Below are 15,785 nucleotides of genomic sequence, written 5' to 3'. Positions count from 1 at the left end.
TTACACAAACACACACACACACACACTTGTGCTGTGGCATTCAGGGAACCATGGTTGGTGGGTGGGTGGGGGCTGGGGGGGGGGGGGGGGGTGAGAAGATAATGAAGCCCAAGAGTAGAACTCTTGTCGGGGCCACAAAGAGAAAATCCTGCCAGTACTTTCAAGTTAGACCTGGAGGTTGAGAAAAGGAAGGAAGCTGGGGTGAGCATGCTTTCATTTGATGTGTGAACAAGCACAGGAGAAATGTTAAAGGAGAGCTTGAGATTCAGAAACAGCAGTGCAAACGGATTCCCTGTCTCAGTCACACGCACACAAACACACACAGGGTTTCCTGTCCCTTGCTTGTAACTACGGGTGGAGACGGGTAGAAACAGGAAGGAAGTCCAATCTGAACTTCCTCACACAGTCAGACCCACCCCAACAACACAGCATGGCAAGTTATCTTTTTGTCTCACACCCACATACCCACACGCACTCCCAGTTTCTTACCGATGGTGCGACGTAGCTCCTCACACTGGCTGATGTGCGGGAGTTTTAGCATCTCTTTCCATTTCTTGCTGCGGCCATTCCTCTTTCCTCCTCCACCTGAGACACAAAAGGAGAGTTTCCTCGTCAGCCCATCTATGCTTTAATATTGCATTTGGAGTCTTTAACAGTTTCCATCCATTGGCATTTTCAACACAAACATATGAATAGGGCTGCTGTGAGGACATAAGCCCCACCCACCTGCTGTTCAAACCTACTGTGTGCAAGGATCAGCCAATCAGAACAAAGAAAGGGAGAGGAGCTAAAACAGCTTGTTTTTATTTAGTTATCCTTTACTTCATCCAATAAGGATTATTTTTTTAATTATGGAAAGCAATTCTAGTACAGTCAAAAAACATGAAGGTGGAAATATGGAAATGAGCACAATAGGTTCACTTCAAGTGTTAGGAAAAGTCTCAGTTATAACCACATGTCTAAATTAAAACCTCTCACAAGAGAAAAGAAGATTTTAAGACATTTCATGACTATCAAAATGAAACAAAATATTTTAGACTTTTTAAGACTCCATGGGAACCGTGTGTGTGTGCGTCTGTGCATGCGCGTGTGTGTGGGTGCGCACAAGCTTGTTCATGTTGACCTTGCTTTGACCAGAGGCCAGAGCAGGTGGTTCATCTCACCATTCGCCTCCATGCATCATGGCAGGGCATGTGGTGAAGAATGTTGACAGCTTCAAAGATCATGGGGCACACACATATTGTGTGTCTTTCTCTCTCTCTCTCGTAAATGCACGTGCACGCACACTCACACACACATACACTCGCACGCACACACAGTAATGTTGGGCAGTCGTCTTGGCAGATCAGATGACCCTGATATGAGTGGTAAACGATCTCAAGGCCCAACAGCGCTCTTCAGAGGACCCCAGACACTCCGTATATTTCACAAGGAATCTGATTCCAATAGCAGCAGGGGTGTGTGTGTGTCCAGAGAAATGGGGAAGAAGTCAGAAATGGGAAACAATCCAACTGAGGAGGTTTGCCTGCAGACTGTCTCATTTGGAAATCCCTTGCTTCTCCATCAATGACCTTCTCATCTCAAACTCTTGCCTCAAGCTCAGCTACACCGGCCATGCTGCAGACATTACATAGTCCACACCCAGCCAGATCCTTTACACAAAATCCACGCAATGTCCAACTGAGCCAATGTAAGAATATAGCAGAAAGCTATCCATGTAAATCATAGTGGGCAACCAGTACTCTTGTGTCCTGCCTGTTGCACACTCATGCTATGTAAGTTGCAAGTACAAATCCAAAGTGGATGATTTCCTGATATTTGCTAGTGTGGATACTGTTCCAACCTTATTCCGTGGACATTATCCACAGGTCATCATTCCATCATTACTAGATAACACACACACACACACACACACACACACACACACACTTATAGAGAGAATATGATATTTGATAACATCTGTCTGCAAACTCAGCCATTATTAAAATTGGTGATCAACATTTCAAAATGTAGCGTGACAAACATTTGCTAATTACAACATCATTTGATTAGGATTTGTAGCTTATGGTCTTATGAAAATGTTATTCCTTTGATATTGTGCCTGTGGACCTCTGCCATTACTATTTTTACTAAAATTTACTTCAAACTTGAATGCTTGATTAAAATTACACAATGCCAGTAAAATTCCTCTGTGCTATCTCACAGCTTTCCTGTCTTCTCTTCACTATCCTTTCTTAATAAAAGCTAAAAAGCGTACATAAAAATATATAAAAACAATGATCCTTGGAGGACCATCCTGACAAGCACATGGTTCAACACACAACACAAATTCACAATTACCCATTTTCCACCATTATGATGACCTAGTTGTGCATCCCAAATCATTGCTAACAAAGGCTGGAGGAATTATACAAGGACGCGAAAAAAAAAAAATCACAGTTGTATCTGTGAATAATCTATGAATATTCCCTCCCACAGCCGCTTGCGTCAGAGGTTCCTACTTTAGAACCCAGCTATTTTGTGGTGCCAGCTTTTAGGGACTAGGAGCAGTCCTTTTTTTCTAGTAGGAATACAAATACATGGTTCTAGATTAATCTCCATCATTGGGGCTGTTCGATATAACGATATATACCGGATGACGATATAAAAACGTCTATCGTTTAATCTTACGCTATCGTTTATTTCGTGGTGTCGCAAAATAAACTGTTTACGGCAATATTTTTTCATCGTTTTGATGGTCACTGTAGTGCCTATATTAATTTCTTAAAGTTCTCTCTTTCTCTTATATTTAATATAACCACACTACGGACGGACAAGCGCCTGTATTTATGCGTTGTCGTTAGCAACAACGACGGTAAAACCATCGCGTCACGCGTCCGCTTGTTAATTTTCCACATAAACCTTTCACAATAAAGCTCAAGATCCTGTTGAGACTTTTCAAAATAAACTGAATCACGTGATAGAGTATGCAGAGTATTTTCAGATGAGAGGCAAAAAAAGAGCCGCCAGGTGCTAAAAAATAAACCTTAGACTCAAACGTTAGAACAGGCTTTTCCCCGCAGCACTCTGTGTAATAAATACTCACAAAGAAAACGGCGGCCGTTACAACTTATGTCTAAAAATATATAGTTTCATGCATCGGTTAAAACACTCGACTCCAGGTACACGACGCCCAGCTGGAAACACTTCACGCAAGTCGAGCTGCCCGAGATTCACAGAATTTACAAAAAAAAATGTTACATTTTTGTGATTTATATCGTTATCGGGACGATAGATGTCTTATATCGGGATATGAGATTTTGGTCATATCGCACAGCCCTATCCATCATCAGTGAAAAGGGAACAATAAAAAAAAAAAAATAGCTAAATGTCTTTAGCCAATTCTCATCTCTAATCATTTCATATCTGCCTCTGGACTGTCTATTATACAAAAAGGATGCAAATACGAGGCAGTCTACCTTCCTGAAAACCTCCTCCCTTCACACAGGCTTGTGTGTGAGCTTATGCCACAGACAAATGGATGATCAACACTATGCTCAACTCTTATGACTATGTCTGAAGAGCTCTGAATATCAAGATCCTACGTGTTTAAAAGTAAAAATATGCAGACATGTCAAAATCTGTCAACAATCCTGGAATAGATAAAGTTTGTTTTTTTGTTTGGTATGTTTTTCCATGATTTGGTTAAGCGGAAGAAAATGGATGAATGGATGGATATTTGTGGACTTTTTGTGGATAAATGTTTGAAGCTTGTGTTAAATTTATGAAAGTGGTTACCTGATTTTAAAACATGCAATACTGACATGCACTGGCTCATTTTATGTGCTCACAGTACTGTGGCAGTCAACAAAGAGAATAGGGGCCAGTATTAATGTTTGATAAGTCTGTGCATTTCTAATTCTTAAAATCTTTTCTTTTAAAAATTAAAAAGTAGATACATTTCTGCATGTTTTAATAATAAAAAAAAACATTAGTATTTATATGTGACAGAAAATTCTATCAGGGGGAGAGAGCAACCCATCTTCTTGTTTCACAGTCAGTGCATTTAAAACCATTAATGTTGGTTTTTCTCGATTACTATGTTACATCAGTACATCAGCCAGCCTAAGTGTGAGTGAGCAACATAGACAGTTTGATTATGAAAACAGAGAGGGAAATCCTCTGCCCCAAAGTTCACTAGACACCAGCTGGTCTGGCAGAGACATGTGACAGCTTCAGCACAAAATCTCACAGGAGGCCATGACGGTCAAACACCTGCAGAACGAACAGTGTGCACGCTCAGAACACTACAAAAACAACATCCTCATCCATCTTCTTCTGCATCAAACTGCTTTAAAAAATAAAAAATAAAATATGAAAGAGTGTTGGTTGTTGATTTTTACCCTGAACAAACTGCCTGAATTTGTTTGGACATGCAACATGCAACAGTAGTATACACATTACAAAAAACCCAAAACAAAACACTTTTTCCCCCCCCCTTTTAACCGTGAGAAAACTTAAACTGTTTAACTGGAACTGCTTGTTGATATATGAAGCTTTTAAAATCATGTGGTATCAAGTTGTTGAAGACAGGTATGCTGACGGACCTGTTGTGAGGCTCCAGGGCACGCGCGCGCGCACACACACACACACACACACACACACACAAAGCTATGTTTCCTTGTTGCAGGAAAACTGAATACACAAACAAAAGAGGCCAACGAAGAAAAATGTTGAAGCCAAATGTTGGATTGGCTGTTGCACACGCTGTGTGATGATGGCCAGTTGCAGGAGAAGTCTGCAAATATATTGAGCCAAAAACACTGCAAGATTGATGAATACAATCAAACTTGCTCTGCAGAAAGTAAGAAATAGACAGAGATTTACTTCTCTCGTGTTGCCTTCTTATACAGTGAGTAGGAAATGTGAGTGTTTCAGCTAATGGGCTCTATACTGTAAAATTACATGAGACTCAAATTTCCGATGGAAAGAAAGAGAAGGAAACAGGAAAGAACTGACAAAAAAAAAAAAAAAAAAACACCAGATAGACAAAGATATTGAAAAGAAAGAAGATTTTAATAGCAAGCTTTTGAAGAATGTGTGTATGCGCGAGTGTGCTCATGCTTGTCAGAGCCGGCTGGGCCACCCCACCCTGTTTAATGTCACTCTGACGTCAAAGCCATGTGTGCAGGCCCTTAATGCAGACAGGATGGAGCAAGTATTTATTTAACTTTGGTTCTCCCCTTCGAGAGAACGGGGCCCTCCATAAACACTGACTTCAGAGAAGTTTTGCTCATTCATAGCCGAGCTACAGCCAGCGCTGAGATCACCAAGCAAGATCTGCAAAAGTCCGACGCATGTACGGCAGTGACGAGACAAAAAAACCTAAGACGGACTGAGGAAGACTGACATCAAAAACAAGACATGCAGCTTGAGGATATGCGAGGATGCACATTCCTTTCCTGAAAGAAAAAAAGTTATAGAAAGCGGGGTCATCCCGGTCGTACATCAGTAAGATGTAGTAACATGTCACCAGCTTTTCTGGTTTGAGTTAGACTGGCCACAGTTGCCTCACATCACTCCCCTCTCCATTTCCCCTTGTTTCCTGTCACTCAGTACTGTCACCCATCCAACCAAAGCAAAATGCCACAAAAAAGGCCAGAAAAACTGCTTTGGCAACAGCTGAATAGATGACCCAACATAACACTCAGCTTGTTTAAAGCAACTTTATGTAACCACGTCTTTCTTTTTGATAACAGCCAACAGTCTGTCATTTGTTAAAGGGGACACAAGTGCCATTGGTGCAAATGTGAATAGAGAAATTATATACACACAAATATATATAAATAAATAAATACTTTTTTTTTTCCATTTACAGTTGTGACAATACAAATTACAGCAGACAAAGTCACTAGCAGTGTTATTTACCTTCCTGAAGTGTATTTTAGTGCATTTTCTGAATTTTCAAGTCTAACCGGTTAGACACGTATAAAACTGAGACTGCAGAAAAAATAAAAAGAGCACATGTGTACACTAAGTATCTTCATGGAGCTACTGTTTGCAGTTCTCTGTCTGAGGTGAGTTATGGCTGCTTTAATGAATGTACATTCATTGTCCTCTTTTGAGTCTGCTTTTTCTCCTACTCTGTGATCACTGGTGTGCTTGTAGCTCACGTGCAAGACAAATTCAGTCCGGTGACATCCCTATATCACTGCCTTTACTTCTTTCATCTCTCTTTCATCTCAAGTGAAAGAAAAAGCCAGACTGGAGGTTGCACATTCGACTGTAGCAGTATCGTTTCAGCGCAGCTCCCCCTGCCCGGCCACATCCTAATTCCTACAGCAGTTAAAAATCTACACTTCAGATTTGCCTTTTATTAATACCAGTTCAAACAGAGTTCACTAGTTATTTCACAGAAAGTGTAATAGTAAAATTAGGCCTTACAAGTGAGACAAAAACAGTTTCTGCCTAGAAACAGGTGAGACAAAACAGAGACGCAAATCAGTCAGACGATTAGTGCATCGACGATACATCTAAATCCAAAACAGCTCTGCACCCCATGGACTCCACAAGACGTCTGAAGGCTTTAGGCACCAAGCAGCAGAAAGTTCAGTAAGGTACAAGGTGAAGCCTCCATGGATCGAACCCGTTTTTCTAACAACTTCTAGAGATCAGTTGAGTCGAGATATAGCGAAACCTTTGTCATGTTTTTCAAAAACATTACATGTTTTCTTTAGTGAATCAGATTATCCCACCATCACCATGAAGGGTCATAGCAAACTAAAACTGCAATAAAAATGTTAAAAAACTGCAATAACATTTAGGCAGGTGGTACATCTCAAAGTAATAACCACATAGACCCCAAGTTTGCTGGCCTTGATATGGCCCTTGTGTGGCTGGCGCCATTGACATCAAGAGGAGGGCAACTTTTTATCTCTGTGTGCCACAAATGATCATTTCAATACTCAGAAAAATACACTCTAACAAAAAAGCGTTATGTAAAAATAAGATAAAAAGTCTTATTTTCTCCGATATTGGGAACTAGAAAACAACAGTTCTAAAACACTTAAACGACGAAACACCATCACCGAGTATTTTCTCTGCTGTGATTCCCAGCTTCTTCAGATGTTACCGTAAACATAGAGCAGCGTTGCTGTCATCACAACTCGTTTTTATTTTGAATCACCATATGGAGGAAGCCGCTCGGCCATCTGATGAACACATGTCACATGCTGACACTCGGAATAACAGCCACAAGGCCAGAAAATCCAACTCGTCTGTGACAGTCACAGCCTGACCATGGCAGTAAGCAGCCCGTATTCACACAATATGATTCAGCCAGTTAGGCTACACACTTACGCAGAGTGACTTTTAATGAGTGCATGAAGGTTTACTTCTTTGAACTCTGACATAATAAGCTGCATGAAGGTCAAAGATGGGGGTCACCATGTACTTTTGGCATTAACTCTGATCATTACAGTAGGAGCAAAGTAAATGAAAACCGAGGTTAATAGAGAGAGGTAATAAGCCAAAAACACTGTTGAGTAAATTAACTACATTGCACATGAGAAAAGTTTTTCTAACTTTCAAAACACTGATAATAATGTTTACCAGGATATTCTTGGTCAGTGCAATCACATCCTGAATATTCGGCGCTTCTTCTGATTTGAAGCCTGTCCAACAGCAGCAGCATAGGTGGAGGTTTGTATTGGACTGCCGCAGCCATCTCCCAAAAACACGACTTAAATAGTAGGAAATGAGAGAGGGTCACACATAGTTTAGGCCCATTGTAATACGAGCATGCACACGCACATAGGCACAATGGAGCCTGGCCATGATAAATGAATGGTCTGTTGCTTTCCCAGTCACTCTCTCACACAGTGTGTGATTGGCTGGTGCAGCCCCTGATAAGGAAAATATTAGCTGTGAGTATCTGTGTTGCCTATTGAGAGCAAAGGCCCAGTGTTTGCGTAAGGTAATCCATCTGTATACTTGCACTGAAAGACACACATCAGCTGAGAGAGAGGAAAAGAGAAACATGTGAATATCAGCCAGCTCTGCTCTACTCCTCAACTCGCTCACATGTTCTGATTCAGCCTCTTGCTGCCCTCCATATATAAACAGTTTTCTTCTCCCGTTATGCCTTCATTAATTCTTTATAACCAGACTTTCCTCCTCCTCCATATGGCCCTGAGAGAAAGAGTGGCTCGCGTGCAAAACTGCGAGGGACGCTGCAACATCACAGTAAATTCCAGTGACAACAAACGAAGAAGTCGGCAGGGTGTGGGGGGGGGGGGGGGGGGAGCGGATCTCACATGAGGTAGGACAAGCAATTTTTCACATGAGCAAAATGACAAGCACGAGCACACACACACACACACACAGAGCACAGCACTTTGCACATAAACAAGCTCCCGTGCTCATTCCAGCAGCGTGCTATGGTGTTTTGCAAGACCTTTTCTTCCTCATGTCTCTGTGCTTGAGGTATTCCATTAAACCGAGCCGAGGCGGGCTTGAAAACTGACCCTTGTTTTCACAGTGTCTTAGGGGAGAAGGGGGAGGGAAGGACAGTACGGGAACATGGTCAGACTAAACTTGAGCAAGATACCGACAGACTTCATGTGGGTTTAAGAGAACAAACTGAAAGGTTAATCATCTGGGAGTTATCTACAGCTGTCTCTTAGATGAAGGGTGGAATGGTTAATTTCATAGCCTGGCAGGGAAAACTGAAACACAGAAAAGAGGCCTTCCCAGAACGGGGCCCTTGAGCACAGGACACATAGAAGAGATTACACCTTGAAAATGAGCTTTAACGGGACAACACATCGGGTCATATTTGAAGGCAGGACTGACGTGAAATTTACCAAGGGCAGAATCTAAAACCGCAACTTTATTAATGTTATAAAAAGAAAAATGTATAAAGCATGAAAAATCTTTAGGGGCACTTAATACACTTCCTACAACACTTCTAAAAAACCTCTTCAGAGAAACAAAGCATAAGTCACCACAACACCCCGAATCCGCTCTTACACATAACCTACACATTGTTAAAAGCAGACTGACAGCTGGGTTGTCGTAGGAAGAATGCCCATTTAACATTTAATAGATGTTCATAAAGTGCTTCAAAAGTGCCTCTTCATGTTTACTCAGCTTGCCAAGAAGACATGTTAATGAACATCCCAGCAGCCACCCAGCTAAGCATCCCTGCTAGAGGTATGCAGCAGAGCCGAGTACGCAACACAGTGCATCTCGTTCTCCGCACAGCCCATTTGTGGGTGTAATAACTGTAAAATGAGTCCCACATCAAGGGACAGTCACAAAGCAATGTGTTTTATGAGCCTCAGCTGGAGGAAACACCCCAGAGTGATGACAACGAGTGTTAGCCCAGCTACAACCACAAAACTAATAAAGCTACGCTGGCTGACGTCACAGAAAAACCCTCACAAGTGGTCTGAGAGGAGTGACGGGATTCAAGTTTGAAGGGTGGTAAGGAGAGGGCAGAGCACGCACAGAGGTTAGTGACACCAACACCAACGCAGCCATATCTGCTTATACCTGTATTGTTCTATTGCAAAAGAAATTTGAAAAAAAAAAAAAAAATCAAAGCTCATGTGAGCGCTGGACAATCCACATTCCTACCATTTTAGGTCTGTGATTCCATTTCATTCCAGAAAGTCCGAGATTGAAATACCACGTAGGTTCAGTCTCTTTAGCGTAACTCTTGGTGATTACATGTCGAGGTCTCCAGTGGAGTTATCTAACCCTTTACCTTAGTCTTCTGTAAATAATTCACATTACTACTTAGCGATTATACTGCGTTTGCGTCCCAAGAGATGAGTGTAAAGTTGGTGACAGCTAAAACAAATTAAAATTTCTGCTTTAATAGGATACAAGAGCATATTTCTATTTATCAAATGCATAATACTTATATTGCAGGACAGACAGATCAGTGCATTTCCAGTCTCTCCATATTTAAGAATAGTTGCTGATGTTTTTTATTGTTTTGTGATTTTTTTTAAAGCTACATCAGATTTCTGTGACAGCATCGCAGATCTGCTGTTCTACAGAAACAAACAGAAAACACCCATTAAATGACATGAAACAAAACAAACTAAATACCATTCATTCAAAAACAAAATGTTCTGATTGAAGAGATAAATATTTTTTTCTCTTGGCCCCCATCATGTCATCACCACTCCTCTTATAGCAACTATATTTATAACACACAGCTGAATACAACAAGTCAATGCAGGCTCTCAAAGAGCACTCTGGGAAACGCAGTTAAATAAAAACAAAGGCAACTAATTTCTAATACCAATACCAAAGACTCGCCAACGGTAACACAGTCTGTTAGCAGTTTCAAGTTAAGCTTCACCAAAAGGCCCGAGAGCTAGCTGAGAAAAAAAGTACTACAACACCCATGATCCTCAGCAGTTTAAACTTGTAAAGTGCAGCTTTATTAACTGTTATACATATGGTATACTATTTAAGGCATTTTGTTTTGTTCTAAGATATAAATTAAGCCTGAGATGTTAAAGTGCTGTCGTCTGTCAGCGTTACTGGATACATGTCTGGATTTTTCTAGCAACCTTTTTCCGTTTTTAACTGTTTACAACACCACTGCTAATATTAAGCTTCAGCATTAGTTTATTTATCCAGGTGTACAAAGGGAAGACGTGTCTCATAAAGTTTCTGGCTTCCTTCATAATCTCCTAATTAAGACACAGCTGTACTGTTTGCTTAAAAGCAATATACCAGTGTGTGCCTAAACATCTTTCCCATGTCAGGTAAACCATTGTTATATTGAAACTGATCACCAAAAGGTCTCTGCAATGCAGCCATTAAAAACACTCTGACATATAAGTGTAATGGGAGGAGAACTTTTTACAGCAGAAGAGTAAACATAATTTTTCCTTAACACTCTTCACGCCACCATCTGCTCCTCTGTGATAGGGTGCTCTGCCAACTCAGGTGCCTGCAAAGTATTGTAAACAGTGGAGTCTGCAAGACAAACTATGATAACAGTTTGGTTTTTTTTAATGATCTCAAGTGCCCGTGTTTAAATGTAATGTATTAAATATTTTCTGTGAACATGAACCACCAAAACCACACATCAAATATGTAGTGGTCAGGTTTGTTTATTTACAGTTAAACATTGAACATGGTTGCTTAACACAATGATTAATACACTTAATCGCGGGATGCTTAATGAAACTATGCTGTGTTAGGAGGAACTCTTGATTTTTCGGTTGAAGTCGTTTTCTTCTTGGTCTTCCCGCAAACGTCTTCAAACTTCGGGACTTTCTGTGTAACTTCTCGTCACAGTTTAAAACCGCCGCCCCATCAATTAAATACCGTTATTGTTACGCTTTTCCTTTTACATTTTATAACAAATGCATGTGTGAAATTCGCATAGGCAGGGGTGTGGAGCATCAGGAGCAGTGTCATCTCAAACCACTTCCTTTGACGCGTGTCATTTCAACTGTGCCAGACTGAACACACCCTATCATAACACTTCTCACTGTGGCCACCCAGTTTCACATGCACAGGTGTATAAAGAATGACTGTATAAAGTGACACTCAACAGTTTTCTGGACACCAACAAATGTGTAGCGGTAATTCAGAGAAGACGAAAACTGTCAACAGAACCCGAGTTGGTTTGCACAGCTTAAGACTAATAATCTGTAATTTTCTCTCTCCACAGTGAGGTCAGAGAGCTACAGAGCAAGTGATTTAATGTCTTGCTGAAGGACACATCAGCAGGGTCACGCAAACGCTGTTATGTACAGTATGGCATGAAGGTAACCAAAGAGAGACTCTTGGATAGAAGGCCACTGAAATTTGATGCATAGAAGCTGCTTTCTGTCTGGATTTGTGTGCTTTTAAAGGTGCTGTTCGCTCTGCAACTAGTTACTCTGCCATTGCTGACAACTATCACTGTGGCATTGTGAAAGGCTTTGCCAGCTGAGAACACCCACCTATGGAAAGATGATTTAACATCCAACTAGTCTCCAGTGCACCTTCCAGACATAAACTGAGGGGCCGTTAGCTGTTTTATGCTTAATGATAATTAAGACAATGAATGGTGAATAGTATAGCAGGGAGAAATATAAAAACGCAACTCTAACAACACTGAGGATGCTTGTGGTGCTGGTGATTTCACTTTCCACCCTTTCCAACCAAATAAAAACAGTGTAAAGGTGTAATAAGCTAGAGCTTTGTATTTTCGCTCAATAAACTGATGTGATCAACTGCCTGTTAAATGACTATCCGGTTAATCAATAAATCTTTCCGTTTCCAATGCTTTAATTATGTATAACATTGTGAAATTGTTGACAGATGTGCTCTTCCCACTATCTTTGTGCTCCGAGAGCCTTTTGGGGGGGGGCTCTGGTGATAAGAGAAGGTGAACTCCGGCAGGTATTGAGCCTGTAGATCCGACTCTTGTGCAGTAATATCGGGAGATTCGTGGGAAGCCTTTGCCGAGCACCATTTAAAGGCAGCGAAAGGAGAGCCTGGTGCTTCGTCTCGTACGGAGCAACTGCTGCTATGAAATGGATTCACAGCTGCCGTGAACAATCCATTTCACGGCAGTGTTGGCGTTCAGTCTCCAACTGAAACGCATTCTGAATATAATGTAAACCATAAGCAGGGAAGGCCTCTGCACACCGAGGCGCGACCCCCACTCCAGCCTTTCGGGCTTGTGAGTGAATTTGCTTTCGAGAAAAATGCATCAGCTTGCATAATATCATCTGAAATCACAAAGCCTCCTGCTCGATTTTGTTTGGAAGGGGAAGAAAGAGAGAAAAAAACACGAGTGGAAATCGTTGAGCAGTAATTACACTTCTTCTCTCCCCCCGCCCTTCCTCTGGCTGCTGATACAGTGTTGCACACCCACCCAGCGCCCACTCACTGGCTACAAAAGTGGCCTCGCTGCTCTGCCATCTCATGGAAAACAGATGGATACTCGCCTCTTTTCCACCTCCAGGTGAGCTGCCTCTGTGGGATCCCCGGCTCACTGAGCAGTGTGCACGATCGAGGCTGTGGAGCCTGGGCCGCCGGGGCTACCTTCTAGTCTCCAGAAGCCCCTCACTATCACACAACCCCCTTCCCGTCTAATCAACAGCCAATGCAGCCGCATACTTCTGCGTCAAAACACCACACGCTGACTTTACCTGCCTAACTAGGCTTTAAATACACTGAAACCTACAATGACAGGTAAGAAGGCACCGGCGCAAAGAGCCCCGCTGCGCAGCCAAATTTCGCTCCACAGTCAATAACGTGGATATCATTAAATGTCCGTTATGTCATCGTAAATATCCACCAAACCACTGCCGCCTGTGTGAAAAAATTCGCTCGACAGCCTTCAATTTAACGCAGCCATCTAAGCGCGATGCTGCAAACACTCCCTGCCTTGTTCATCTCCAGCCTTCGGGGCCTTACGTTAAGGTGCCCCGGTGAATCTGCGTGCAGTTCTTGTGCGAGCAGCAGATTTCGGCAGAACATGTTTGGGTTCTGCCCGGAGACAAAGCACTGCGCAGGGATGCGAGACAGGGAAGGCATAAATCCCGAGAAGGACAGGCGGAAAGCTACGGCCAAGTCGCCGAAGAGGGGGAGAAAAGACGATTCATTCTTGAAGCCATTAAGCTGAACTTACCTTCCCGTGCCTTCAGGAGAACCGTGTTGGCCACGATATTTTCAATCTCCATTGTCAGAATGTGAATCCCGAGCAGTCGCGATACATTTCACTCAGAGGAAAAAAGACGGTTTTTCTGATCAAACGTGCCGACGACGGTGAGGCTGCTGCACGCGCGCAAGGCGGACTCTGCGCTGGCGCATAGTAGGACTTTTAATAGTGGTCGTCGTTCCTCTCCATTGCAAGATGTTTTATCAAACCCTACCTACACAGCTATACGGTTACGACGGGGCTTGTTAGCATTCACAGCCTCCCTCCCGTCCCTCTCCGCCTGCTTTCCTTCCTGTTTCAGCTCCCTCCTCCTCCTTTTCTTCCTCCTCGCCCCTTCTCTGCACAACGAACCAGCAAGAGCAGGAGGGATCAATTTACAAGCGGCACAACTACACACAGATCCACACACAAGTGCATTCATGTATACATGCATGCATGTCCAAGACTTAACCTCCTTTAACTGCCTATGGTTATGTCATTTATTTGGGATTAAAACGTGTTTATGTGTGAGGTTTTCTCCAAGTTTCTCCCGGGAAGACAAACATAACGTGATACATTGAGAGCTTACTGGAAAGATCTAGGAAAGGAGACCCCCCCCCCCCCCCCCCATTTTTTAAATGAACCCAAAAAGCCTTTCTAAACATGAATGACTGTGTTGATTGGTAAAGTTTCCCTCTCCAGAATTTCCTGCTCAGCTGTTGCATGAGCCGCTGCTTGCTCAGGAAACACGGATGTCACAGAGGCCTAAAGTTGTGTGAACAATGGTGTCGGGGTTTAAGCTGCTGCAAGTCGAAGCCTGACGTACAGCGATAACAAGTTGGTTTTCCGCCTATCATGTCTCAGAAACCAACTGGGACTGTAATCTGACTCATTGATCTAGTAAACCCTTAGGGGGTGGGGGTATGCAAAAAGCACTCCGCCTCCTGAGATAATGTCGAAGAGGTAACACTTTATCAACTTTTGTTTAAAAAATGTTTGGAGTTTTGTGACTGGTTTTGTTTCTGTGCATGAGAATGAGCAAGTACTACAACAACACAAAGAAATCTCTTTCGGTTTATGTTTTGCTACGAGGGTCATGCAAGAGCGCTCAGGGGTAGGCTGTGGAGAATCAAAGAGCTCAAAGGTCACTGATTCTCACAGGCTTAGGCTTTTGTTCAAGTTACAGAATCGATCAAACGTGTTCTGCCTGGACTGGATACGCGGTGTGAAAGCAGGAAGACCGAAAGTAAATGTCCGAATAAATGTATTTGTTAATAAGGATGTGTGTTGTGTTGCATAAACAATAACGGCCAGCTTCCTCGTCCAGACCAACACAAATCATACTTGACAAACAGTGGCTCGGGTGGTGCGCATAGATTCAATGCCTCCACCTTGTGGTGATAACACAGAAATACAAAACGTGCATTACGTCATACAGAGTTGCCTCGTTACAGTTTAAGTAGTATTTTGAGAAAAATAAGCTTTTATTTAGACAGATAAACGTATCATGTGTGAGTCTAACATGCAGCTTTTGCATATTTACTTATTTATTGTATTTAAAGTATTTACAATAACTAATTTGGCTAATTTTAAGTAATTTAAATTGACATAATCACCATGTTGTAACAGAAACCTGGTTACTCGGATTGTTAATCAACCATAGACAAAGAGTTTTAATTCATTTGAAAACCTGAAGTTTAGCCTTGGCCACACTAGCTGGAAAACTCAAAAAACAGTTTTATTTGTTGTTATCTATGGGCCTTACTCAGACTTTTGAATCTAGTTTAGTGCTCAGCTCAGATAAAATAATTATTGTGGGTGATTTTAACATCCATGTAGCTACTAAACCTCATCAGGTCATATAATCTATTATTAGACTCAATTGGCTTTATTCAAAATGTAAAAGAACCCACCCACCACTTTAATCACACTCTAGATCTTGTTTGAAAATGTTACAAAAACTTGTGACAATCTCACAGATTAATTGTGTGGTGCTTGTTTTAACAGACTGTGATGTTTTCTTGAGGGTAACGATTCAAACAGATAATGGGTGGGATGAGATAAACTTTCCAGGTAACTGTCCAGGTAATGAGAGGTAAGAATGTCTTCCAGGGTAGGTAGCTGTTGGATTGGGATGTTT

At 42.0% G+C, this 15,785-nt stretch overlaps 1 protein-coding gene across 2 annotated transcripts in view; it reads right to left on the bottom strand.

Annotated features, from left to right (window-relative positions):
• The window catches only part of grk4 (G protein-coupled receptor kinase 4), a 51,817-nt gene extending 37,842 nt beyond the window's left edge, over positions 1–13,975 (bottom strand). Inside the window, exons 1-2 of one of the 2 annotated variants that reach the window (XM_063476843.1) lie at positions 13,637–13,975; positions 490–585 (exon numbers count right to left, since the gene is read on the bottom strand). In XM_063476843.1, coding sequence (XP_063332913.1) covers positions 490–585; positions 13,637–13,688 — 148 coding nt within the window. In that variant the 5' untranslated portion in view covers positions 13,689–13,975. The remainder of the gene's footprint in view (positions 1–489; positions 586–13,636) is intronic. The other variant, XM_063476842.1, reaches the window with a different exon arrangement.
• Positions 13,976–15,785: the final 1,810 nt, after the last annotated feature.

The sequence above is a fragment of the Pelmatolapia mariae genome, linkage group LG6 (assembly GCF_036321145.2).
Source record: "Pelmatolapia mariae isolate MD_Pm_ZW linkage group LG6, Pm_UMD_F_2, whole genome shotgun sequence".
In the NCBI taxonomy this organism is placed as follows: domain Eukaryota; kingdom Metazoa; phylum Chordata; class Actinopteri; order Cichliformes; family Cichlidae; genus Pelmatolapia; species Pelmatolapia mariae.
The sequence above is the reverse complement of the archived record's forward strand: the minus strand, read 5'-3'. Positions and strand labels throughout refer to the sequence as shown.